At 35.3% G+C, this 26,333-nt stretch overlaps 1 protein-coding gene across 2 annotated transcripts in view; it reads right to left on the bottom strand.

Annotated features, from left to right (window-relative positions):
• Window positions 1-516: 516 nt before the first annotated feature.
• PTPN12 (protein tyrosine phosphatase non-receptor type 12) overlaps window positions 517-26,333 on the bottom strand; it is an 89,135-nt gene continuing 63,318 nt past the window's right edge. For both annotated transcript variants that reach the window (XM_082846751.1, XM_082846752.1), the window contains exons 12-18: window positions 23,841-23,926; window positions 12,108-13,090; window positions 8,422-8,499; window positions 7,459-7,526; window positions 6,312-6,342; window positions 3,897-4,004; window positions 517-3,349 (exon numbers count right to left, since the gene is read on the bottom strand). In XM_082846751.1, the coding sequence (XP_082702877.1) occupies window positions 3,288-3,349; window positions 3,897-4,004; window positions 6,312-6,342; window positions 7,459-7,526; window positions 8,422-8,499; window positions 12,108-13,090; window positions 23,841-23,926 (1,416 nt within the window). In that variant the 3' untranslated portion in view covers window positions 517-3,287. The remainder of the gene's footprint in view (window positions 3,350-3,896; window positions 4,005-6,311; window positions 6,343-7,458; window positions 7,527-8,421; window positions 8,500-12,107; window positions 13,091-23,840; window positions 23,927-26,333) is intronic.

Below are 26,333 nucleotides of genomic sequence, written 5' to 3'. Positions count from 1 at the left end.
CCACATGCCGCAGAGCGGCTGGGCCCGTGAGCCATGGCCGCTGAGCCTGCGCATCCGGAGCCTGTGCTCCGCAACTGGAGAGGCCACAACAGTGAGAGGCCCGCGTACCGCAAAAAAAAAAAAAAAAAAATGTTTTAAACAATAAAATAAAAAAAAGAATTTCATAGTTTCAGCTATTTGAAATGACCACAGGGGTTTAGGACATACAGTTATGTAAATTTGCTCAGGTAAAAACGTAACCACTTGTCCTACGAGGCTGTTACCTGACAGGAAGTCACTTAGCTAATGACTGAGCCTAGCTCAGCACTGACAATATGACTATGGCTTTACTGCTCTGTTTACCAATATTAGGAGAAAATATCCATAAAGTGAAAAATACTAGAGTAAAAAATACTATTTGTGAAAAATTGCTTCCAAAAGAAAGGTAACTGACAGTGTTAGGATGGAAAAGGAAAGATTAAAGGTCTTTGTAGCATTAGCTGTAAGGGAGAGGATTTGGATAAAGTGGCAGGATAAATTTGCTAGTGGTTTATCTCAGATACAAATGACCTTATTATATGCTTTATATAGAAAAATAAAAATGAGTAACTTTATTGAGTGTTCTAGGCAATATAAAAATCACTGGGAGAAAGCTAAAGGTGGAAAAAGGCAGAATTTAAAATATTATAAAGATAGGCAATGGAATAGAAAGAAAAAAAATCTAGTAATTGACTCAGATCAATGAATATATAACATATGATGAGACTATATATTTAATAGAGGAGGGACGTTAACTGGTGATTCATAAAAGGAAAAAGAAATCTACCTCACACTCTATACAAAAAATTTAATTCTGTAGCTTTAGATAAAAACATAACAAAAATATAAATAAAAAATAAAGCTTCTAGAAAACTAAAGAATATCTTTATGATCGTGGGGTGGGCAAAGATTTCTAAAAGAGGACACCAAAAAGGAGTGATTATAAAAGATTGATAAGTTGGATTTAATTAAATTCAATTAAAACAAAAACAAACAAAAAAACACCATTAGTAGAGTGAAAAGGCAAAGCACAGGCAAACCCACTTGGAATATATAAATAATTCCAACAAATCAATAAGAAAAAGACAAACAACTAAATAGAAAAACAGGTGCAAAGTTGCCAGATGATAGGATATCTGCATACTCAGCTTTAGTAGATACTGCCAAACAGTATCTGCTTGAGACTTGAACAGGTCCTTCACAAAAATGAATATCCACATGGTCATAAGCACATGAGAATGTGCTCAACCTCATTAGTCAGGAGGGAAATATGTTAACAATCAGAACCACCACTTTGGAAAATTGTTTGGCAATATCTACAAAGCTGAATATATATGTGCATACTCTGTAATCCAAATATTGCACTCCTGGATATATACCCAACAGATTAATATATATGTAAGTGTACCAAAACACATTTTAAAATGTTTGTAGCAACAAAATTTGTAGTTTTCCCAAGCCAAAAACAATCCAAATGTCTATTAGTAGCACAATGAACAAACTGTGGTATATTCATAAAATGCAAAACTCTAGCAATGAAAAATGAACAAGCAACTGCTACACATATAATACTGAACAAATCTTAGAAGCCCAAGGGGAAGCTTCTCAGTGGCTGGTCCTGTTCTACTGCTTGACCTAAGGGTGGTCACACTCAGAGGAGTGTATACTTTGTGGTGGTGAATATGCTTTTTTGCACCCTTCTGAATACATGTATACTTCAATGAAGGAGTTCCAAAGCAACTCCTTCCCAAGAAAAAAACTTTACAAATGATTTTAGTGCCATATTATACAAATCATAAAGTGTATGGAGACTAAATTTTTTTTCAGTTATACTTTATTTCAGTTTAAATTTTATTAAGAAAATGATATGCTATAGAGGTGTTTGTGTCTTATGACTGTCAAGGGTCCACTATATTCACATTTTTTGAACAAATATATGAGAAAAATGTGAAATTCTAAGACCACTGAGCTTTATAAATTTTCCAACATGAAATCATAGTATTATTTTCTCTTCCACAACAATCCTCTTTCTATTCATATACGATTACTTTATCTCACTTTAGTCTCATGATTTCTTCCCTCTTTTATATGCAGAGGGAAAATACAGATGTCTATCAGCTTTGATCCATGATGTCAAAATTCAAACTTGGTACTTACGGAAAGGGCCTCTGCTCCAGTGCAGGATGGGAAGAAACCAGTTCCCTTCTCCCAACTGCACCTTTGTTTGGTGTTTTCCTGGCATCCCAGTAGGCAACAATGAGAAGGCTAAGAAGGATGCCTAGGGCTGACTCCAGGATAAGTATTTAGAACTGCAAAGCCATGTTTCTGCAGAAGGTGCTCCCTATTCTATAATTAAGAAATTAAACCCCATTCACACTCATGACTTAAAGATAAGACTCAGCTGGGAGGAAGGTGGATATTAAGTCTAATTTCCCACAAAAGAGGAATGAAAAACCAAAACAAGTAGGCACTGTAAAATTGTTTTTGTCTTTTTAATGGCAGGTCAAATATCCTGAAACATACATATATTTTGATAGTCTTCTAATCCCAGTTGAGTTCAAATATTAAAGTAACACACACGAGCTAAGAGAATTCAATATTGTTCCAAGGCACTTACTGAATCTCCATGACTAAATGAAAACAAGGACAATTAGGATGGACAATTAGACAGTTTATAATATAAAAATAACTTTTTGCTTACAATTTACAAAATGTATTATTATTACAATCTTTGATCTCTGATAACCTGTAATGCTGGCTGCATGACTCCAGCAATTTTAAAATTCTGAAACTATTTTCTAAAACTTCAGGGCAAATAATTTACAAATAAGGTACACAAAGATTTAGACCATGCAGAAATTTCTTACATCTTCTGTTAATAATATTTTATGACTGTAACTTTATCAAATTATATACCTACTTGCCCTGTACATATACAAAATAATGCATACATGATAAAACATTAGCAAAAGAGTAGTCCTTAAACTCAATTTATCATAAAAGTATTACTATATTAACATGTCTACAAGCAGCGTGTAACAGGGTTAAGAGACATTAAGGCAATAATACTTGAAGTTACAAAATAAACCATATGTAATACTTTTTCCTAAGTGTAATATAAGGCAGGTAGATGGTCCCAGCAAAAAACACTAAGGTAACAATCTACACTGCTGTTAGTCCCACATTTTTAAGATGGAATACTATAAATCTGGCTTTCAGTGGCACTTGAATTTTCCAGTATAATTTAAAGTGTCTTTTAGTTCCCTGAATCATGTCCATTCTGAAGGTGGATCTCTTGGTCCTTTGGGTTTTCCACAGCGATTACCAAAACCTATAATCAAAATACCACAATAATTCTCTAGTGTTCAGAAATATTTTTAAACTATTAAGCTCATGTCTGTAGACATTCTTATTTTATGGAACAAATAAATTTCCATACGGAAATTTAGAACTTAAAACTAAACAAATCTCTACAAACACAAACCAATTCTTAATTTGTTCTGGGTAGTTGAAAATAATTGCTTCTTTTATAAAAATAAAATCAATTCTATCAAATGTAAGAAAAACAGCTAAGATATTTTAGTCTTTCCGACTCAAAAGAAAGATTTGTTTACATACCGCAGTTTTTTATATTTTAGTTTTTAACCTCAGTATGAAACAGAATAAATTAGTTCACTTGTTTCATAATTAATTCCAAGCAACTTTGACGGTACATGTTTTATTCTTGGCAAGTGCCATTTAAGGGCCTGAATAAATCATAGCACAAAGATAAACTTTGCCTTAAGGAAATTCTGGAATGATGGCAAATAACTTTTTTTCATTCTTGCCAGCATTAACTACACAATTACAGTTTTAAAATCATCTAATAAACAAATTACCAATCTCTGTGGCTTCTGTTGGACTTTCTGATATTTGATCTTTCTTGTTACTGAAAGTAGTTGGACATTCTGTACAAGTCTCTGTATGAATACCTCGTGCTGGATGGTCTAAAATGCAAATCAAAGCCATTGTTAGTCATAATCATGTTTAGCATCATAGGTAGAAGAATCCTCTAATTGTTTTAATGTGGGCAGTTAGTTACAAGAGCAAGTTTTTTCTTGAGCATCATAATTTTAGAGGCCCAGATAAATATAAATGCAAGGGTAATGAACACAGGAAATTATATTAGGTGTTCTTGCAGGCACCTAGAAACCTGCAGCGAGTACTTCTGCTGTGACGATTCTCCTTATGCTCCTACTTTAACTGCAACTGAAATGCCTTTATATGGAAATCAATGGCAAACAAGTTCATAGTTTATTAATGGACTTAATATTTGTGCTTAAAAGTAGTAATTCTTTTAAGATTTAGCATTGCTTAAATTTTAGTTAGTTTACTTATTTAACTGCCAAGGCATACGATTAGTAACAAAAGAAATGAACTACTATGATTCAGGCACTCTTTCACCACCTTCATCACGTTCCCTACACCCCCTGTAAGGAACTTTTCTGGAAACTTGGAATACAAGTCAAATAATAGACAATCCTTGTCCTCGGGTGCTTATAGTCTAGACAGGGGTCGGCAAACGTTTTCTATAAAGGGCTAGAGAATATTTTAGGCTTTGCAAGCCACATACGGTCTCTGTCGCACATTCTTCATTGATTTTTGTTTCTTTGTTTTTAATTTTAAACAACTCTTTAAAATGTAAAAAGAATTCATTCAGCTCAAGGACAGAATAAGAAAACAAGCCACAGGCAGGCTTAGGCCTGTGGGATACAGTTTGCTAACCCCTGGTCTAGTAGGAGAGACAGACAAGTACATTACTTATAGTAGTGTGATAAGATTTATAATAAACAGGGACTGAAAGGAGAGGCATGTAGACGAAACTAGTGGCGGAGATTCAGGGTTGGCTTCTATAAGGAAATGATGATTTAGGCTAAAAGCCTCAATTTTCTCAATGAAGTAAAGGGTCTACTACTGAGTAAGAGTTCGTGGGATTCATGAAGAAAATAAAGATTTGGGAAATTCAGGGGAAATAAAAAGGGTATAAAGCAGAGCATGTAAGATAACCAAGCAACTGTGGATCAGTCCTAGAACTGTATGCTCAACCTGTAAAACAGCCAAGTTCCTCAGCAGTATTCAGTAATCCTGAGGGATAAAGCAAAATGGTATGGGAATTAGGGGCAAGAAAGTTAAGGATAACTGTGAGTGTGACTAGAGTGATGGAATCTAGATTGAATAGAGAAGGAAGAGAAACCAGAAAGGAGTTAACAGATACTAAGAAAATAAAAGACCCAGGGATCTAGCCAGAGCAGCAGTAGTCATATAACATAGATAATAATAACAGCATTGCTACCATTTCAGTGCCTACCATGTGCCGGGCACTGTCTAATACTCTCCATATATGATTTAATTTAATGAAATCTTCGCAACAATCCTCTAGGGTAGGTTACTACCATTATCTGCATTTCACAGAGAAGAAAACTGAAGCCTAGAAAGATGAGGTAACTTGCCCAAACCCAAATAGTAAGTAAAATGGCAAAAATGGGGCTCCAATCCAGGTGGGCTTGACGCTAAAGCTTCTGCTCTTTTCCTTATAATATGTTGCTGTAGAAAAGTAAACAGAATAATAGTTTATGAGATGGAATGGAGCCCCATTAGGCAAAGATCCAGGAAGAAAGCAGCTGAAGCAGCATGGAGGGTAAGGGCAGAGGTGATAGATAAATTGAGGGAAGTGTATAAGCTAGGATGTTTGATGAGCTGCTTACATAGTTACTGATTTATAAGAATTAACAATAACTTGACCTATTTTACTATGATCATAAAAGTAATGTAGTAGAAAAATTTTCTAACTTGGCATTATTACGCTGCATTGAGCTAACATAATCTTACTAGCCTTCACAAATGTAAAAGTCCTAAAAGGAAGATTTCCAAAACAATTGATTTTTAGGCCCCCAATTCAACCATCTAGGTTAACCTGGCGCATTTATTCAAATCATTGTCAGATCTAGATTCTAAGTGTTTTTATAAACAACAGAAATAAAATACAGGAAAATATTTTTAAAATAATTTCCTTCCCATCAGCCTGTTAACTACTGATAATAAATGCTGTTATCCTCCTGATCAATAATAATATCTGGTATAATAACGAATTTAAAAGAATTATACTACATAATTCAGGTTCTAAAAGAGCTGTCCTACATATTTCCACATACTGAAATAAATTTCACAAATAAATAGCATACACAATGAGACATGCTATTTTATGGAAATTAATCTATATAATCTATAGCAAAAAGGAACACAGTCCAACTTACCACATGTTTCACTTCCAGAGGTTATCAAGCCCTACAAGGAAGACATTCAATAGCTATTACAGTACATCCCTTTCATGTACAAATTATAGAAAATTTGGTCTGTTATGAGTATATATCCCAATAAATCAAGATCTATCAAGATTCTCATGTCAAAGGAAAAGAAAACAATGGTGTTTTCAATTAGGGTTAAAAATGTTTAATGTTGTGGTGTTTTATACTGGGAGTAAAAGGATAGGGGAATTCCTTTTCCTTCTGGATGAAAACTGAAAATGCAGAAGTTACTACATACGAGAACATACACACAACTGCATTTTGCCAGCCCTCTACTGTATTCATCAAATTATGATATCACTGATTGTAAGACATAGCATCATTATTAGGTTACCAGTACTTTATCTACCAATTAAAGTATATCACAATGCTTTTTTAATCAATTTTAAGATATACCCCAATTTCAGATATTCAGATGCGAGAGAAATAAGAAAAATATTAATGTGGATGAAAAATAGCATTTCCCGTGGCTAAAATATTTAACTTACCAATACTTCACCAATTAAAGTATATCACAATGCTTTACCAATTAAAGTATATCACAATGCTTTTTTAATCAATTTTAAGATATACCTCAATTTCAGATATTCAAATATGAGAGAAATACGAAAAATATTAATGTTGATGAAAAATAGCATTTCCAGTGGCTAAAATATTTAGCTACCAAAACATTTCCTGAATGTGAAAGGAAGTCTCATGTGACCAGAAAAACTAAAGGGAGAGACAATATACCTGGTTCTATAATGGAAAGAACAAAATCTAGGAAAGTACTGGGACCCTGAAAATAGTAACTCCTGTTCTATTCATACCTCCAAAATGATTTGAAACAAGGCATAATTTACAAATTTCAAAAGCAGCTTGGGAAAATAATACTCTGAAGTGATGGTCATATGTAGATCATAATGCTCTTTAAAAAAATTTTAGATCTCACATTTTATACACTTTTCATCTGAACTCATAGCGTAAGAAATAATTATCAAAATTATATTTAATAGTCTTAAGGTAAGTTATTATAACAAACAACTGTAAGATAAATTAATAAAACAAAAGAACAAAAATATTGAGCTATAGCTGTTCCAATCCCAAAAGGACTCACTTCAGGTTTTCTTTGTTCACACTGTTCCTGATTTTGAAGTTCACTCCACTCAGATCTTACAGGTGTATCTGAGAAAAATGAAATCTTACAATTAAAATTAACATCTTTAATTATGAAAATTTCTTGCTTTAAGGTAATATACAAAAACAGATACTGTAGATTTTTAGAAACTATCACTTCCACTAAAAAATTTCTAGCTTCTATTAATTGAAGAATATCCCTTTAAGCTTTGCTTTCTTCCTTAAAATTTAAAGAATTGAGTTATCAGAGTTTATTACAAGTGCATTGTAATCTACAGGTGTGACAGACATAGACTTATTTATTTAATATTAGTAGAGTATACGGCTTCACTGTTTTTAACATTCTTAAAATCAGTTAAAATGAATAAAATATTTGTAAAATGCAGCTCAGATAAGACTAGTAGTGTGCACCTCCACTGAGCACAAGACACCGTAAATATATTAAAGCTCTTTCTATACTCTTTTTCAGGATGGGAAGGAGGAGGAATATATTATCAATACTCTGAAGTATCACTTTCTCCCTCACTGATACTCTTGTGGCCTTAAGGGTGCTCAGTTAACATCAACTGAGTGATGCCTGCCTACAACAGAATTTAAATGTTTACTTACCTACACTGGTACCAAGTGAAGCAGTTAATGTCTTTTCATAAGTAAATGCCATTTTTAATGAATGAAAAGACAATAAACTGTATACAGTTATAGTTGCATTTAACTGGATTATAGTGTTTGATATAAATGCAGCCATTTTATTAGCAGTCTTAGCAAATAAAAAATACCATTATAAGTATTTTTCATACAAGGAATTAAAAACATTTGTCAGTATAAATTCAAACCTGTTTTTGAATTTAATTGTGTAGCTCAACAGCAACAGACTGACATCAGCCATGTTTTTCAGAGCTTATTATTAAAGCATGAAATACGTAAAATCAGAAGATATACTCACTGTGTTCACTGGCCAATACAAAAGACTCAGGAGTTCTTTCAGGTAGGGGAGGAGGCGAATCTTCACTAACATCAACATCTATAACAAATACATAAAATTTAGACAAATTATGAACTTGTTAAAAAATTTTAACTCATTTAAAAGTGAACTTGTTACTAAACAAAATAAGACAGCTTTCTTGACATTCTTATAAATCACTGCCACAAGTATCTAGGAGAACCAGTTTTTAAAAATGCAAAAATAAACAAGATATCCTTATCACTTGACTTGTTATCAAAAACAATTATAAAGCTTATTGAGCAAAGACTGAACTCTATCACTGTTGCACAGAGAAAATGACTCTCCCATGACGTTCCTGACACCGTGTAGGCATTAATCACACTGTCTTCTGAGTCTGAAGGCATCTTCAGCAGAGAAGCCAGCAGGCGAGTGCCTTCTCTACTGGGTTTGCTGATAATGCTTTGAGTCCACAAAGGAAAGCTTCAGTCATTTGACTTAAATCAGTGCTTCCCAAACTGTGATCAATTGCTTAACTCCTTTTACGAGTTTTGCCATACTGTGGACCATATGTCCTATTTTTTTAAATCCCACTCATTTTAAACTTAACTATGTACTTCAGTCATGTTTTAAATAGTAATGACTAAAATAGCAGATTAAAAGTGTTAGTTATTTTCCTAATATACAAAAATATAACCATTAAAATTTTTGGATGTTCATTTATTTATTGCCTAAAATCTTGTGAACAGTGGCATATGACCATACTTTGAGAATACCGACTGAAGCCATATACAAGCTTTTCACCAGTAAAAACAAAATTAGCTCTTGGAAAAGATAATGCATTAAGTAAGCCTTGTCAGTTAGCCTCATTATGTGAAATGAGAGTATTAGATCCTTTGAGGTTTCACTGGAGGTAGAAAAAGAAAATATGAGGATACAATTCTGTGTGTGGACTCTCAGGTTAGAAAAGATGCGGCAAAGAAAGGAAGGTGTGAGGATCCTGTATTGTCTGGCCCTTGACAACTGTTTTCTTAAAAATGTGAACAACTGTGCCATGATACTTGGCTATTTTACTACATTTGATAGGCTATGCATTAAAAAGAGAGTGAAAATCAAGAAAAGCCTTTTCAATTTTCAACATGCATGAGCCAGGTATGACTGCTCTGGTTCTTCCTACAATTGTTTAGCTGAAGACACAAGAAAATACAGCCCCTGGATCCTGCTGAGAGAAGAGTTCCAGTCCAATACTTTATATATATGTGTGTGTGTGTGTGTATATATAAAAATCTGTATACATACATATACACACACACACACACACACACACACACACAAAACATGAGTACTGGAACTCTCTTGTATATAAAGTTAAGCTACTAAAGAACTATCTAACCTGTCTGGTTAACAGTCTAAGCAATCATATTTCCCCTTGCTCTTTTGTTACTAAGAGCTCACAGTGAAGAGATGGCTGTTCAAAGGAAGGGATGCATAATCTTGACACTGTGGTGCCATTTCACAGTTACGTGAACAAATCAGGAAGGACAGTATGGCTTGTTTACATCAAGTATCAAGTATCTTTTGGAAACTCTATACCTCTTCTGTTTTAACAGTCCTCACTCTTAAAAGACTTTATTTTCTAACTGTGGCCTTGGCTTCTCAACTGCATGTTTCTCCCTGGATCTCTGGATTGCCTTTTCTGTGTTATAAATTTGTGTTTCAGAGGTTATCCAACCAGAGCCTGCACATTTTTCGTAGGCTTTTGTAAATCATACACTTTATGGGAGCCTAGTGTAGCCATGTTTGAGAAATCTTTCAGGAGGCCTGAGTCAATATTAAAATCAGAATGATAGCCAGGAGTTTTTTTTAGGCAGTACCTTATGCAAAAGGTTGTTTTAGGTATCAAAACAAAATTATTCCATAGCAAATTTTAAAACAAACAAGCAAACAATAATCTAATCCTTGAGCCAAAGGTTCATCTACAAGGTAAATAATTACTAACATTAAAAATAGGACTGCTTGTAGTTATGCTGCAACACAGAATACTTACACAGGAAAATCTTCTGTTAATACCAAACTCATTTAGCATAGTTAAGGTAGGGTGAAAAGAAACCAGAAATCACATTTACAGCTATCTTTGCTTTGAAATACAAATAAAATGGAGAGAAAGGAAGTGAGCTGGTATACAGAAGAGTGCTTTCAACTATTCTGTACAGTATGTTGTATTCTAAAGGAACTCTTTCTGTTATCACTAAAACACTGGTCATATGGCAGTAACTTTTAATGAGCATGTTATATCATGCATCCTTCCTGCCCTCACCAAACTCTATTTCTAGTAATGGTTTAAAAAAATTTATTTCCTAGGTACAAAACAAATGCCTGATATGCTAAAAAAAAAAAAAAAAAAAAAAAAACGACCATTTCTTATCTACATGTTTTCTTGTGTAGTTACAACTTAGCAGTTATTTTTCAAACTCTGAAGTCAAGGGAAAAAAATATATTAACAATTTTATATTATGCCAAACTGGTAAAGTAGTATTTATTGTGGCAACCATTATCTTCTGAAGATCCTTCAAATAAACCACAAAAGAATCAAGAACACAGAAAATCCTGTAAATTTAAAAAACTAGCTTAGACTCTCATTTACTCTACCAGATACATCCCCAAGATAAAAAAAAAAAAAAAGTATGTGTGAGTTGAGGAAAATAGAGGCACCACAGTATGGGTGGTACTTACTGGGTGAAAATTAGAAAAAGTCATCTTTCAGGTTCACAGTACTTATTTGACTGCACATTGTAAATACCAGTCTATGTGTGTCACTATCAAAGTTCACCGACAAGTAAAAGACCACTGATAATCAACCTATCAATAAACAGCTTTTGTGTTTATATATTTGCTGTCAACTTCATGGTCGTTTTTTTTTTTTTTTTCATGGTCTGTTTAAGACCGCACCATGGTAATTTTTAGCAGATTAAAGAGGAGTTTCAAGACCCAATAATACATCTTGGGAACTTAGGGGATACGTTATCTTGAAATGCTTAGACTGCCTAAAGAAGAGAGTCATTAATTAAACAGTAGTAGCACTGATGACTAGACATGGAAATATCCCACTTTCTACTGACTGAATTAAACTTCCTATATTCTGCTGAGCAGCTGCAATATTGCTCCTTGGTTAATAAACTCATTGTTGAAAGGAGCCATTTTGCAAGCATTTGTGAGGAGGTTTAAAATTTTAAAAAGGTATTTTGTAGTTAAAAGATCATAAAAAGATAACAAAATAGATATCTGTAATATACATGGGCAAAATTAAATGGCCAATCAAGCCATTCTACAATATTTGTGTCACTGTCACTTTAAGTAATCCCTAAATTATTTCTAATTATTCAGTTATATAAAATTTTGACCCATATAAATACTAAGAGTTGTAAGATATAAGAAGAGAAAATTTTCAGTTACAACAATTTAAATATTTTGGAAACAAAAAGTCCAATAATGCAATGTGATCAAACTAAGGTAACAATAAATAAAGGGCTTACTTAAAAAAAAAATTAGTATCAAAAATAATGAAATTTTGCGTAGGTTCTGGAGTAAAGTGTGGAATAAAACATAATGAATTAATATAGCTAAGCTGCTTAGAACAGTGACTGGCACATAGTAAAAATATTTAAGTGTTAAGATACTATTATCATTACCTTTTTCAGCACCTGAATGTATTGTTCCTGCTATATCATGTCTAGCAATGGACATTGACAATACTTTCCTTGTAGAAATGCTTTCAGTACTAGCGGCAGCAGAAACAGTGGCACTTGCTGTTGAAATACTGGTTTTATTCTTGGTCACAGCACCATCAGAGTTCCTTTCATCAGAGTCCGAGTCATCAGAGTGAAGAGGATTAGTAAAACTGAGGGGTGCTCTGAATAGAGGGGAACTGTTGTGATGATCTGTGAGATCATGGGTTGCAAGTTGTGTCGTGGGGCTTGGTGTTGAACTCCCAGTTTTCATTGTTTGACAGTGGGTATCTGAGGATTTGCCTTCAGAGGAATCAGGCATGGGTAGAGTATTCTCAGGTCCATGAAATGACCATGGTGCATGTCCTTTCTCATCAAGAGGTAAGCGGTCTGGCCTTGGAGGTGTGTCTGAATTCTTCTGTGATTCTTCTGGTAGGATAACTGGAGCTTTATTTGACTGTGTTGCATTGCAGTCCACACAGGAATTCTGGGAAATACCATCAATTTTTAGATCTCTTGAATTCAGTTCCTGTGATTTAAAGACTTTATCAATTGTACATGGTGAAGCCGAAGCCGATTTAATTTTAATTGCATGTCCCCTATTCAAGAGTGTGTTCCCTTCAAAACTTTTTGGTCCTTCTTGAAGAGGGACCTTCTTAATCTCAAAACTTAAATTTCGCTCCAATTTTTTATCTATTTGTTCAACAGTTGATTCATTTTTCCCTGTAAGTTCTGTTGATTTATTATAGTTTCTGTTGAGGTCTGTTGAATGTTGTTCTGATGAAACCACGTGCAACACTGGCTTTGGATGGTATCTGTCATTGTCCTGCCACACAGTAGTGACTGTTGGAAAAGCTGAAGGGGGAGAAGGTGTCAAGATGGGTGGCACTGGGTGAGGTTCTGGAGGCTGCAGTATTTCTTCCTTAGCATCCCCTTCTACAAGGCAACTGGAAAATATTAAAAAAAAGGGTATTAAAAGAATGTTCATCCTTTTAAAAAATAAGTTTATAGGTAACAGTTATGTAGCTAAGCCTCTTTAAATTAAAAGTCAGTAGAGTCTGTGGTTATGAATTAAAATTTGCCAAACTAAGTTAATGTTTAACAAGGTAGTAATGTATGTACATTGTTTAAAAAAGTCAAATAACACAAGAATTTTAATAAAAAACCAGCAGTCCCCTCCCACAGCCCTCCATTTACCCTGACACATCAAGTTTCAACTTTTTAAAAACAGCTACTTCGAAGATTTGCCTCCATATTTCAAAATATTTCAGAATGCATAAACGTTATTACTTGATCTTTCTATTTCACACATACTCTACTGTCTTCCTACTATGGAAATGTCTTCTCCATCTTCCTAATACTGCTAATTTTTGGTTAGTTCAATCTTATGACTACAGTTATTATTCATACCAATGACAGCATGATTTCCTATTTTTTCTTATATAACTCTTATTTTTTCCCTAATAATTGTCTTGGGTTTCCTATGTACCATCAGTAATTCAGCCCTTCTTCAAACTTTCCTGCAGATTTGTACACCTCCTCTCAATTGGTCAAGCATATCAGGTAACTATCAATATCACAGACATCCGTCTTAGAAACCTTGAGCCTCAAGCTCCAGTGTGGACCCCTGGCCCCCGAGGCTACCACAGAGCTGACACTCTCTCTTGTGTTACACTCTCCCGTTTCCCAGGTCCCATCTTCGTTTTTCTAGCTACACGTGCTCAATTTAGTGGGTTATACCCTCCAATTGCCTCTTAAGAACTATACATAGGAAACAAATTTCCTGAGGCCTACATAATTATTATATTTTCAAGGTTACTGACTTTTGGAAAAGGTGTATTATTCTAGACTAGAAATAACTTTCCTTAAGAATTTTATAATTGTGATTCCTGTTCCTTTGAATGTGAGCTGTTTTTTCTCTCTCTTTTGAGCTTTTAGTTTTTTTTTAATTCTTCATGTTCTACAATCTCATGGTGTAACTTTTTTTAATCCATTATATTGAGAACTTTCTGTGCAAAAATTCATGTTACTACTAGAAGCTTCTTTCATAATTTCTTCTCTTCCAGTCTCCTTCCAGACTATGATTAGTTTTAGTTATAATTATTATTATTACTATGAGTATGTGACATACCTCTCGGTTTGATTCTCTAATTTCTTTATCTTCTCTCTCCTATTTTCTCTATTTGTTCATTTTCTTGGGAGATTTCCTTGACTGTCTTCTAGCCTTCTTTAATTAAAATTAAATTTGAATTTTTAAAATTTATGCTATTATATTTTTAATTTCCAAGAGCTTCTTATTTATTATGACCTGTTTCTTATTTCATGGTTGCAATATTACCTAATTACTGAGAAAACAGACATTTGCCACCCCCCCATCTTTTTTCTATTCTGTGTTGTCTCCATTCCATCCATTTTTTCCTGCTTATTTGGATTATGTCTTTCACGTTAGAGGCTTTGTCAAGTGTCTGATAATTCCTGGTTCTGTTCATTTTGAGAGAATGGAATATTTTAAATGACTGGGAAATGTGTGTGTAAATGTACAGGGGAGGGCTTGTGGCTTAGTGGCCATCTTACTGCTTGGTGACTGAATACAGTCCTTGCAATGTCATTGGTGGGCCACAACCATCAGTAACTATCGATTTCCTCTCTTGGGCTGGTTAGTTTTTCAAGAGAGGGGTTCTGGCTCCCACCAGAAGTGGCTATCAGTATTCTGGGAGCCAAATAAGGGGTGGGAGCAATCTCACTATTCAGCATGCAGATTCCTGCTTTCAGCAAGGAACTAACAACCCCACCATCAGTTGGACCTGATATACTGAACCCAGAGACTTCCAGGTTCAACCACGCCATCCCTCCCTACTCTGTTCCCAGGTGTGCGCGAAGCTGTCATCTGTCTGCTCAATTTGATGGAAGGAATCTGGGGTTCTAAACACTCTTTATAGAGACATTCAAGTACTCTTCTTGTTTTCAGTCCCATCCTACACACCAGGCTTAAGGGGGCCTCCAATTTCTGGGCCTTTCTGGGGGTTCTTTGAAGATAATCATCTTGATTCTTATTGGCTTCCCTCACCTACAGGAAAGCAAGTCTTAGCTTTCTCTGTTCTAAGTCCCTTTTCACATTGGTCAGTGTGTTTTCCACTTCCCAAAATACTGTCAAAATCTCATTTACTACCACCTTCTCTTCAGTTTTTTGGTTTTTAATCTTTATATATTTTTATGTTCCTTCACTATAATTTTAGGAAGTTTAGGGAGGGACCAGAGTTAAACGTGCTTAAACTGCCTATTTAACCAACAATCCTGTAAATGTTTTTAGAAGCAGTAGCCTTATGTGATGTTGATATGTACATAGTAAAGAAATTATTAGCTACTCACATTTTAAAAATAGCTTTAAGTGAGGTACAGTTGATATACAAAAACCTGAACATACATTTTTTCTAATTTATTTTATTTATTTATTTATTTTTGGCCGTGTTGGGTCTTCGTTGCTGCTCGTGGGCTTTCTCTCACAAGAGTGGTTGCGGTGATCAGGGCCTACTCTTCATTGCGGTGTGTGGGCTCCTCATTGCGGTAGCTTCTCTTGTTGCGGAGCACGGGCTCTAGGCACACGGGCTTCAGTAGTTGTGGCTCGCGGGCTCTAGAGCGCAGGCTCAGTAGTTGTGTTGCATGGGCTTAGTTGCTCCGTGACATGTGGGATCTTCCCGGACCAGGGCTCAAACCCGTGTCCCCTGCATTGGCAGGCAGATTCTTAACCACTGTGCCACCAGGGAAACTCTGAATATATTTTTAAAAAATATATATATATATATTTATGGCTGCATTGGGTCTTAGTTGTGGCATGCAGGATCTTTCGTGGCGGTGCGTGCAGACTTCTCTCTGGTTGTGGCACGTGGGCTTCTATTTGTGGCGCACGGGCTGCAGAGCACGTGGGCTCTGTAGTTGCAGCATGCAGGCTCTCTAGTTGTAGCGTGCAGGCTCAGTAGTTGCAGCGTGAGGTCTTAGTTGTCCCGCAGCATGTTGGATCTTAGTTCCCTGACCAGGGATTGAACCTGCATCCCCTGCGCTGGAAGGTGGATTCTTAACCACTGGACCACCACGGAAGTCCCTGAACATATTTAATGTATACAATTTGATGAGTTTGGACATATGCATATATTGGGTTGGCCAAAAAGTGCTTTTGCTTTCCAAGTAAAAATAAAAGACACATTTTTCATTTTTACCAAGAACTTTATTGAACAACGTATTCACCCTTTTGTTCCACTACCTTTTGCCATTTTTCAGGCAATTTTATAATTCCGCCTTCCCAAAACTTTTCATTTTTTGAGCAAAGAACTGTTCCAGGTGCCTTTTACAGTCTTCCAGGGAATTGAATTTTTTTTGCATTAAGAGGATTTTGTAAAGACTGAAATAAATGGAAATCCCAAGGTGCAATGTCTGGTGAATACGATGGATGAATCAGAACTTCCCAGCCAAGCTGTAACAGTTTTTGCCTGGTCATCAAAGAAACATGCAGTCTTGTGTTATCCTGATGGGAGATTATGCATTTTCTGTTGACTAGTTCTGGACGCTTTTTGCCAAGTGCTGCTTTCAGTTGGCTTAATTGGGAGCAGTACTTGTTGGAATTAATTGTTTGGTTTTCCGGAAGAAGCTCATAATAGAGGACTCCACATACACAACATCCAATCCCACCACATACACAACATCAACTTCTTTGGATAAAGAGCAGCCTTTGGTGTGGTTGGTGGCGGTTCATTTCGCTTGCCCCACGATCTCTTCCGTTCCACATTATTGTACAGTATCCACTTTTCATCGCCTATTGCGATTTGTTTTAAAAATGGAATATTTTCGTTAGAGAATCACAGGCAGAAATATGGTCAAGAAGGTTTTTCTCACTTAACTTATATGGAACCCAAACATCAAAGCGATTCACACAACCAAGCTGGTGCAAATGATTTTCAGCGCTTGATTTGGATATTTTGAGTATGTCGGCTATCTCCCACGTGGTATTAACATTGAATGTTCTCAATTAATGTCTCGATTTGATCGCTGTCAACTTCAACTGGTCTACCTGACCGTGGAGCATCGTCCAGCGAGAAATCTCCAGCACGAAACTTCGCAAACCACTTTTAAAACATTCGATCAGTCACAGCACCTTCTCCATATACTGTACAAATCTTTTTTTGCATTTCAGTTGCGTTTTTACCTTTCTTGAAATAATAAAGCATAATATGCCAAAAATGTTGCTTTTTTTCTTCCATCTTCAATATTAAAATGGCTACACAAAAATTCACCAATTTTGATAAGTCTTTTTTAAATGCACACTGATATGACAGCTGTCACAATACAATCTAACAAAATTGTTTCGAATGAAGTTAAAGATAACTAAGTGCTACTAGAACCATCTTATGGAAAAAACCAAACGAACCTTTTGGCCAGCCCAATACATCCATGATACTATCACCACACTGAAGGTAATAAACATATCCATCACCTCCAAAAGTTTCCTTGTATCCCTTTGTGGTTCTTTTTGTTACTCAAATTTAACTGATAATTACACTAACAGACTTTCCCCTTATCCTTCCTTAATCTAACGCTTGTTGAAATAAGGCTTAATAACTACACTTTTATAGTACTTTCAATATGCACAAAAATTATAAGCCCCATCACAAAGAAATATATGTTACATACTGACTTTCCACTATGGTATTCAGCATTAATATTTTCACGAGGTATTCTGATGGAAAAAAATTCCACTGATGATAATGACTTGCATCATTCTTATTGTAAATATTGTTCTTAATTTCATCTGTCCTGAGGAATGCACTTTTTACTTCTCAAAAACAAAACAAAACATTCAAGACCTACCACTTGCTAGGTATTACACCAGTACCAGAAGACAGAACAATGAACACAACAGTTTGGGTCCCAAAGGAGTAAAATAAGGCTAAAAAGGTAAGTTGGAGACATACTGTGAAGGCCCAGAATTTCACAGTAAGAAGTTTGGTCTTTATAATATAGAAATATTACATTTAATTGGTGTGACAAAGTCTTAAAATGAGTAACTCTATAACTTTTGTTTCAAATTGATGTTTTATAGAAACTCAGAAAATTATTTTCCTTATAATAAATTAGGCTGGATTCAATATGAGATGGAAAGATTATAGAGGTGAAGGAAATGACAACCAAAATATTAGAACATAACATTATAAAAACAAAAAACCTTCACTACTACCCTTTCTTCTAGAGCGTTAATACTATATAATGAAAAGAGTATTGGACTAGAAGGTAACAGATGTGTGTTCTTAGTTGAACTCTGCTAGTCTATGCAGGTCAACACCTTTGAGAACTAGCTATATTAACATCCATGTGATCTAGATTACTGTAAAAATCACTGGGTTCACTATATCACTTATCACTTTGACATATCATTTACTATCTACAGAATGAATAAAGAATACATGTGATCTAAAAAAGATGAGAAAACATATATAATGCACACTATATCAATGCTAATTATTACTTTTTCACCAAATGATATCTCCTAAACACCTTACACTTTGGAGTTGAGGAAGATGATCCACTTGTGTTTAACCTTTATTTCTTGGTTTTATTATGTATTCTAATATCTATCAATAATTTTAAAAATACACCTGAGATTAAAGGTATTTCTAAACAGTGAAAAGGAACAAAACAAGAATTAGAAAAGAAATAAAGCACAGAGAGCATAGGCAATTAGAGAAGTCAGTAAGCATGCATAGCAGTCTGTTTTGCCAAAATCTACCCTCATTTATCTTAAAAAAATGCCAATTTGGATAATTCAATTAGAACTTTAAACTTTCAGTAGTCAAATAAATCAATCTTGTCCTTTGTGATTTCCTTTATCCCTTCTATTATATCCCCCTCTACAAGTCTGTCAAACATTAAACTATACTGTATGTTTCAATGATTTGACTTTTTATATTAATTTAACTATCTGAAGCTTACTTTGGTATGTGGTGTGATATAAAGATCTAAATATATTTTTTCCCCTAATGGTTAATAATATGACTTAATAAATAACCCTTTTCTTTTTCCTTGTTTAATATATGTTAAATTAATTCATAACATGATCTATATTTCCTAGTTGCTTATTCAAGTCCATCAACTAACTGGTATGTATGTATGTGTGTGTATATATATACACACACACATATATGCACACTTTTTTTTTTTTTGGCCACTATATGCAGCATGCAGGATTTTAGGTCCCTGACCAGGGATTGAACTCATGCCCCCTGCCCTGGGAGTGTGGAGTCTTAACCACTGGACTGCCAAGGAAGTCGCAACTGGTATATTCTTATACCACTAACAGATTATTTTTATGTTTATAAAGCATTTTATTTATTTATTTATTTTGGCTGCACTGGGTCTTGGTTGCGACATGCAGGATCTTTTAGTTGTGGCATGTGGGCTCATGGTTGAGGCATGTGGACTCTTAGCTGCGGCATGCATGTGGGATCTAGTTCCCTGACCAGGAATCAAACCCAGGCCCCCTGCATTGGGAGCATGGAGTCTTACCCACTGGAGCACCAGGGAAGTCCCACTAACAGATTGTTTTAAATATAGTTTTATAATTTTTAAAAGGGTTGATTCTCACTCATCACTACTTTCATCCTAAGTTTTCTTTGGTATTTTTGTCTCTTGATTCTTACAAGTGAACTTTAACATTATATTGGAAAGTTCAGAGAAGATTCCTTTGGTATTTTGATGAGAACTGCATCAAATTTGAAAACAACTGATATTTTAAATATCACTGAAAAAAGCTAAATTACAGTTAACTTTTCCAACCAAGAACACTTAATTTTTTTCACTAATGCAAATGAATACATTTCTACTTCAGGTTCTACTTTCTACTTACGGTTATTTCCAGGTATTTATATTTTGAAAGGGATCGCTTTTAAAATTTTTTTTCCTCCTATTTGGCTGGTCTATAGGACCACTTTCTACTTTTATTCAACCACTTTGCTCCTCTTTCTTATAAATTAGTCATTTTAAGGAAATACATTTGGTTTTAATGTAATTATTTTTTTAATCAACAAAAGGAAAATAACATTTCAAAGAAGAACCAAAGGGCTTCCCTGGTGGTACAGTGGTTAAGAATCCGCCTGCCAAGCCAGGGGACACGGGTTCGAGCCCTGGTCCAGGACGATCCCACGTGCCGTGGAGCAACTAAAGCCCGTGCGCCACAACTACTGAGCCCACATGCTGCAACTACTGAAGCCCATGCGCCTAGAGCCCGTGCTCTACAACAAGAGAAGCCACCGCAATAAGAAGCTGGCACACCGCAACGAAGAGTAGCCCTGGCTCGCTGCAAAAGCCTGTACACAGCAACGAAGACCCAACACTGGCAAAAATAAATAAATAAATTTATTTAAAAAAAAAAAAAAAAACAGAAGAAACAGTCAAGTAGAATAATAGCTGTTTTATGTATATGGATTTCTCCCATAACCCAAGTTTCTACTCGCCTTTTTCCCAGGGCCCTGGGTCACCTGAATCCCACCACATCCTGTGCTTGATGAGAGTTCCCGAATGCCTCTATTTGAGCATACCTCAGCTCCTTGTTTTGATCCCAGAAATACCCTCACCTATCCAGGATATTCTAAGTGCCACAGATGTTTAAAAGTCAAGTTCATTCTCCCAGGCAGCCCTTAAAGGAAGTAAATAGATATTCATGCATTTCTGCCAGATATAAAACTCTCTCGTTCTTGGCCTATATAATGCCACTGTTTCCTGGTTTTCCTTTATCCCTTGATTGTTCATTTCTTTTTTTACAGCTTTCTTTTAGTTTGCTCTTCACACATTTTGGTGCTTACCCGGGTTCCCTCCTTGGTACTTTGAGATATTGTACCCAGAATCTGAAAGATCTTATTCATGCCCAAGTCTTCTACATCAGCTATATACAGAGTCCTCAGTATATTTTTACCTCCAGCCTAGATATCAAAATGTCTAAAACAGAACCACTTTCTTTCTCCAGTCCTATTCCAACTTAAGTTTGTTTGAATTGAGAGGCATTAGAAGCATCAAGTATATTGTTTTTGTCTCTGAAATATTTATAAATTAAGAAAAATTTACTAAGGCATACTTTTGTGTCTCTGTAGTAAATCTGTTGACAGTTTATAGAAATAACTAACAATGTATACTTCCAGAGTGCTGGTGTTAGTGACAAAATATCGAGAATATTATTAGTTTAACAACATATATATTGAAAAGAGAAAATGAAATCTGCTATTCAAAATCTACAATTTGATTTCGTTAAGTATTTATAAACCAGAATCATATGACTGACTACATCTAATACAACAAACATGAGCCTTCCTCTCCAGATCCGTCTCCAAAAACTCCAATGTACTCTAAACAACTGATTAACTTGCTTACTGTAAGCCATACTGAAAAAATAAAGTATACTGTTTTTATCTATCTTATGCTCTTGGGATTTTATTTTCAGTTAACAAAGTATTCTTTGTGGAACACAATAAAATTCTGCCACTTACCTCTATTTCATGAATAAGAAAGAAGATGGACTAAGCATGTAATACAAACTCACACACATATAAAAACTTGAGCACATATCCCGAAATAAAGCCCTGACATAAGCTGAATGAACACTTTTCTGTTAATACTCATTTACTACTTTTTAGAATTATTTTTTCATTTACTGAAGAAAAATAGGAGCCAAACTTTTTTTTTTTTTTGCGGTACGCGGGCCTCTCACTGTTGTGGCCTCTCCCGTTACAGAGCACAGGCTCCGGACGCGCAGGCCCAGTGGCGATGGCTCACGGGCCCAGCCTCCCCACGGCATGTGGGATCTTCCCGGACCAGAGCACGAACCTATGTCCCCTGCATCGGCAGGCGGACTCTCAACCACTGCGCCACCAGGGAAGCCCGACCCAAACTTTTAAAAAGGTATATGAGAAAGGTTTAAAATTCAGAACACTCTACACTCATTTTTTTCCTTCAAAATTAGGAAAAGGCTACCACGATTTGTAGTTGGAGGTAGATGACCATATACATCAAAAATATTAGTGTACACTCTGAGGGCCTCTACCTTGGCTCACTCTGAAAATCCAAATTAAAAGATATCAGTGTAGCAAAAATGTTTCTTAATTTCCTTTAAGGTCATTAGTTTCTTTAGGACTCTACAGAACTGATATGGGAGACAAAAAAATTAGAGAACTAACAGTTTATAGGTTTTAACTGGCTACCTTCCACAGTAAATACCAAAATGGAAATCAAACAGGAAAGAACTGTTGAGAAGTGTTGGTGTACAGTTAACATCCTAAGCATTTAAACACTTAGACCTAAACCCACCTATATAGGCTTTCTGATCTCCCTTAGAGAACTAGGCAAAGGCATTCCAGAGACTATTAATAGCTACTACATCTTGCCTTAGTTGTAAGCTTTTACTTTTGTAAAGAAGGATCTCATTAAGGTACAGCAACTCAATGCCAAGACACAACCATAGTCACCTCACCCAAATTTATTCAACTTCTATCAAACTTCTAAGGGGAAAAAATTGGTGAATCCTATACAAAGGAAGTCCTACTTTGAGGGAAGGTGAATCAGTTTGGGCAGATCTATGCTCGAGACAAGACACAGTATAAGTCATTCTAACAGTTTTATTACTTATCTTCCACTGTGTGTCCTTTTAAAAATAAGTCAGTAACTCAATCTTTTTTTTTTTTTTGCGGTACGCGGGCCTCTCACTGCTGTGGCCTCTCCCGTTGCGGAGCACAGGCTCCAGACACACAGGCCCAGCAGCCATGGCCCACAGGCCCAGCCGCTCCGCGGCATGTGAGATCCCCCCGGACCGGGGCACAAACCCGCGTCCCCTGCATCGGCAGGCGGACTCCCAACCACTGCGCCACCAGGAAAGCCCCCAGTAACTCAATCTTAACTCCACATTGTAATGGGAAAACCAACATTTAGTGAAGACCAAGTATGTGCCAGGTCCTACATGTAGCATTTTCACATACTTTATTTCATTTAATTCTTAGGACAATACTTAAACAAACAAACAAACAAAAAACCCAAGATCAAATAAATTAAGTGGCTTACTCACGACTTCAGAGCTAGTAAGTGGATGAAAAGGATTTGAAACTAAATCATTCTGACTCTATCTATATTCTTTCCATACTACCATCTAACTGACCTAGCTACCCTGAAAGAAAAGAGGGAAAAAGGGGGATAGGAATATATATTGATTTTAACTGTTATAAATGAGAGCTTGGTATGAAAGTAAGAAAATCAAGAAAGAAATAAACTCAGCTTTGCCAGTGATATTATTAAACATCTTCACATAACCTCTTTAAAAGGCATACAATTTCTGACAATCATATTACCTATTCAGTCATTAGAAAACTGAAATAAATCTTAGGAATAGCTAAAATTTTAGTTGTACCACATACCAAAAGATGAGCTATAGTCAATTCATGGTTACGCTCACTGTTCTGGTATAGTATACTACTGAAATTTTATCTAAATTGAAAAGAATTTATTTATAGTACACCATTAAAAAAGTCAGTTGCCATACATATGCTACATACTAAACAAAAGAATGATAAGAAAACTTACAAAATAAAACTAAGAAATATTCAGAATTTTTTTGTTTTAGTAACAATGAGTAAAAGATAAGTATCCTTTCAAAGAAAATGTGACGTACAATACCTGCGGGTCCTTGGTGGTTTTGGAGGGGGAGAATCTTGTTTGTCAGGATCTATGGAGCTGACCATATTTTCAGTGTTAATTTCATTCTGCCAAGAAAAAAAAATGCTTCATTAAAGTTAGGGGAAAAATAATTTCCCTTCCTCATGTTTCAAATAAATTGTTATTGGGCTTGTGAATTTTTAAAACAATGCTAATTTTGCCAAATAATAAAATAGGTGTTATGTCCTCTACATTTAAGCCCGAAAGAACAAATTCAATGAGAAAACTTAATATCAAAAAAACAGTCCATATCCAGTTACCAAGAAAATCAACCGTGTCGAGCAGCATTTCAACATATTTCAAATGCTACTGTTAAGAAATAGATTTCCCAAGAAAATAAAGATCCAAGATGATCTTTTTTTCAGGCATTACTACCACTAGATTCGTAATGTGCACATAGGGGGAAAAAAAACAAGGTAAGTCTTATATCCTTCACCTTTCCCAGACTTTTTTGGGACTCCTGTTGCTACCTACTACTTTAAAAGGGATGATCCTGAGTCAATACAGTTCTTATACAACCTATAAGAACCTCAGGTTGTATTTAGGATTGTGAATAGAGGAGATGTGAAATTATTATATAAAACATTGTCTTGAATGAGTTTCAGCCTCAGAAAGTACCTCATTTTTATATAGCTAGGCTATGTCAATTCTGGGCCAGAAGACAAGAATGGTTTTCACCCTTGCCTACATCTCAGATAATTTTACAAAAAAAGCCATCTTTGCATATACGATAATCAATTAAGGAACTCTGAAACTGTAGTTGACTTTTTTTTTTTTTAAAGTCACAAGACACTTCTACCATATCCATCATGGCATCTTCTTTGTCTATATAACTGTTTCTTGCCAGTGTCCTTTTCTACTAAGTACTCCCAACAATAGAAAACAGAGACCTCAAGTTTACAGCAATTTTTAATGGACCCTGTTCCCTAATATCAGATGCATTAGAAGTGTCTTACACATCTTACTATATGCATCTTGTTCTGACCAAAACAAGAGTTACATTATGAGACTAAAAGCCTGCATCCTTAATTACAGCTGCCTATCAAATCGGAGGCATCTGTTGCAGGGATATCTGCTATAGATAGGATAACCACATAATTCATTGTCCATATCAGGGCTTTTACACCTAGACAACAAGTATAAACTGGTTTTGCCTCGAGTGAATCAGGACTTTGTTATCACACTTTTAGATCCTCAGATATTACCAGAATTTAAAGACTACTCGCATCATAAAGATTCCTCTCACATATTAGTGATTCATTTGCTTACTTCTATTAAACAATCATATTCCCATAACACTCATTAATATTTTTGTACCAAAATCTATAAATATTCTTATTAAGTAGGTTAAAGAAAGATTAGTGAACCATATGAAACTGCTTCGACTGAACTGTTGTTTCTAACCTACAAAAACACATCAATTTTTTACAATTTCAACATAAACAGCCTCATGTCACGTCAAGTCAGGTTTTGCTGCCAAATACCAAACGCACACACACAGACACACAAACCAACTGTAGGTTTTCAGTGCATTTTATATTTTGGGACAGAGGTAAGGCATTGTGGATCTATATGTGAAAGGCAATGAACAGTAAGCACTGGAAAGGATACAAAAATGTAAAGGACATAGCCCTTAACTTCAAGAACTGTACAGTCATCAAACAAAAAAGTGAAAGGGTAATAATAAAACCATAAAATGGTAAAATCAGTACAATGAAGCTATGAAATCAGAGAAAGGAGATGTTATAGGTGAGAATATTAAGAATATACTTGGGAAAATATTAAGAAGTTGAAAACATTAAGGTAGCATGTCGAATGGCATTAAGGGGTGGATAAGACACTGACAAATAAAAGAGAACAGAGGATGGAAGTATGGAACAGGGAGGAATGGAACAGGAAGAGAAAGTAAGGGTATTTTACGCAAATGACTGCATGTGACAAAGGAAAGAAGGTGTCATGATGATTCCTCATTCTGGGTGAATGAAAGCTATTAACAGAAAGGGACAAAACAGGAAAAGAACTTCTGGGGGAGGTAAGATTTTTGAGCATGTTGAATTTCATATGATTAAAGGAATCCATGTGGTAATGCAGAACTACAACTCAGAGAGCCACTGCCCCCACACAGCATGAACAAAACCTCCTAGTCACTGGACTTGAGAATAAAACAATGTTCTTCTTGGATTCCTAGTTTTTACCTATAATAATGTTTGCTGTACTTTTATATCTTCTGATCCTCTTATATGTACAGCTTTTGTCCCCACACTTGTCCTAATGTATACAGCTCTTTGGCTGCTTCTATTACCACTTAAAACAATCACCAACTTTTGAAGTTGAAAGGAATTTTAGAAATTAAAGAAGCTACTGGAGATTAGGTTCTAGTGTATTCTCTTGTTTAAAGCAGAGCTTGCTAAAGCTATTCTTTTTAAACTTTTGACCACCTTTACCCATTTTGCT

The sequence above is a fragment of the Leucopleurus acutus genome (assembly GCF_964270905.1).
Source record: "Leucopleurus acutus genome assembly, chromosome: 9".
Classification (NCBI taxonomy): Eukaryota; Metazoa; Chordata; class Mammalia; order Artiodactyla; family Delphinidae; genus Leucopleurus; species Leucopleurus acutus.
This window is presented reverse-complemented; position numbering and strand designations above follow the sequence as displayed.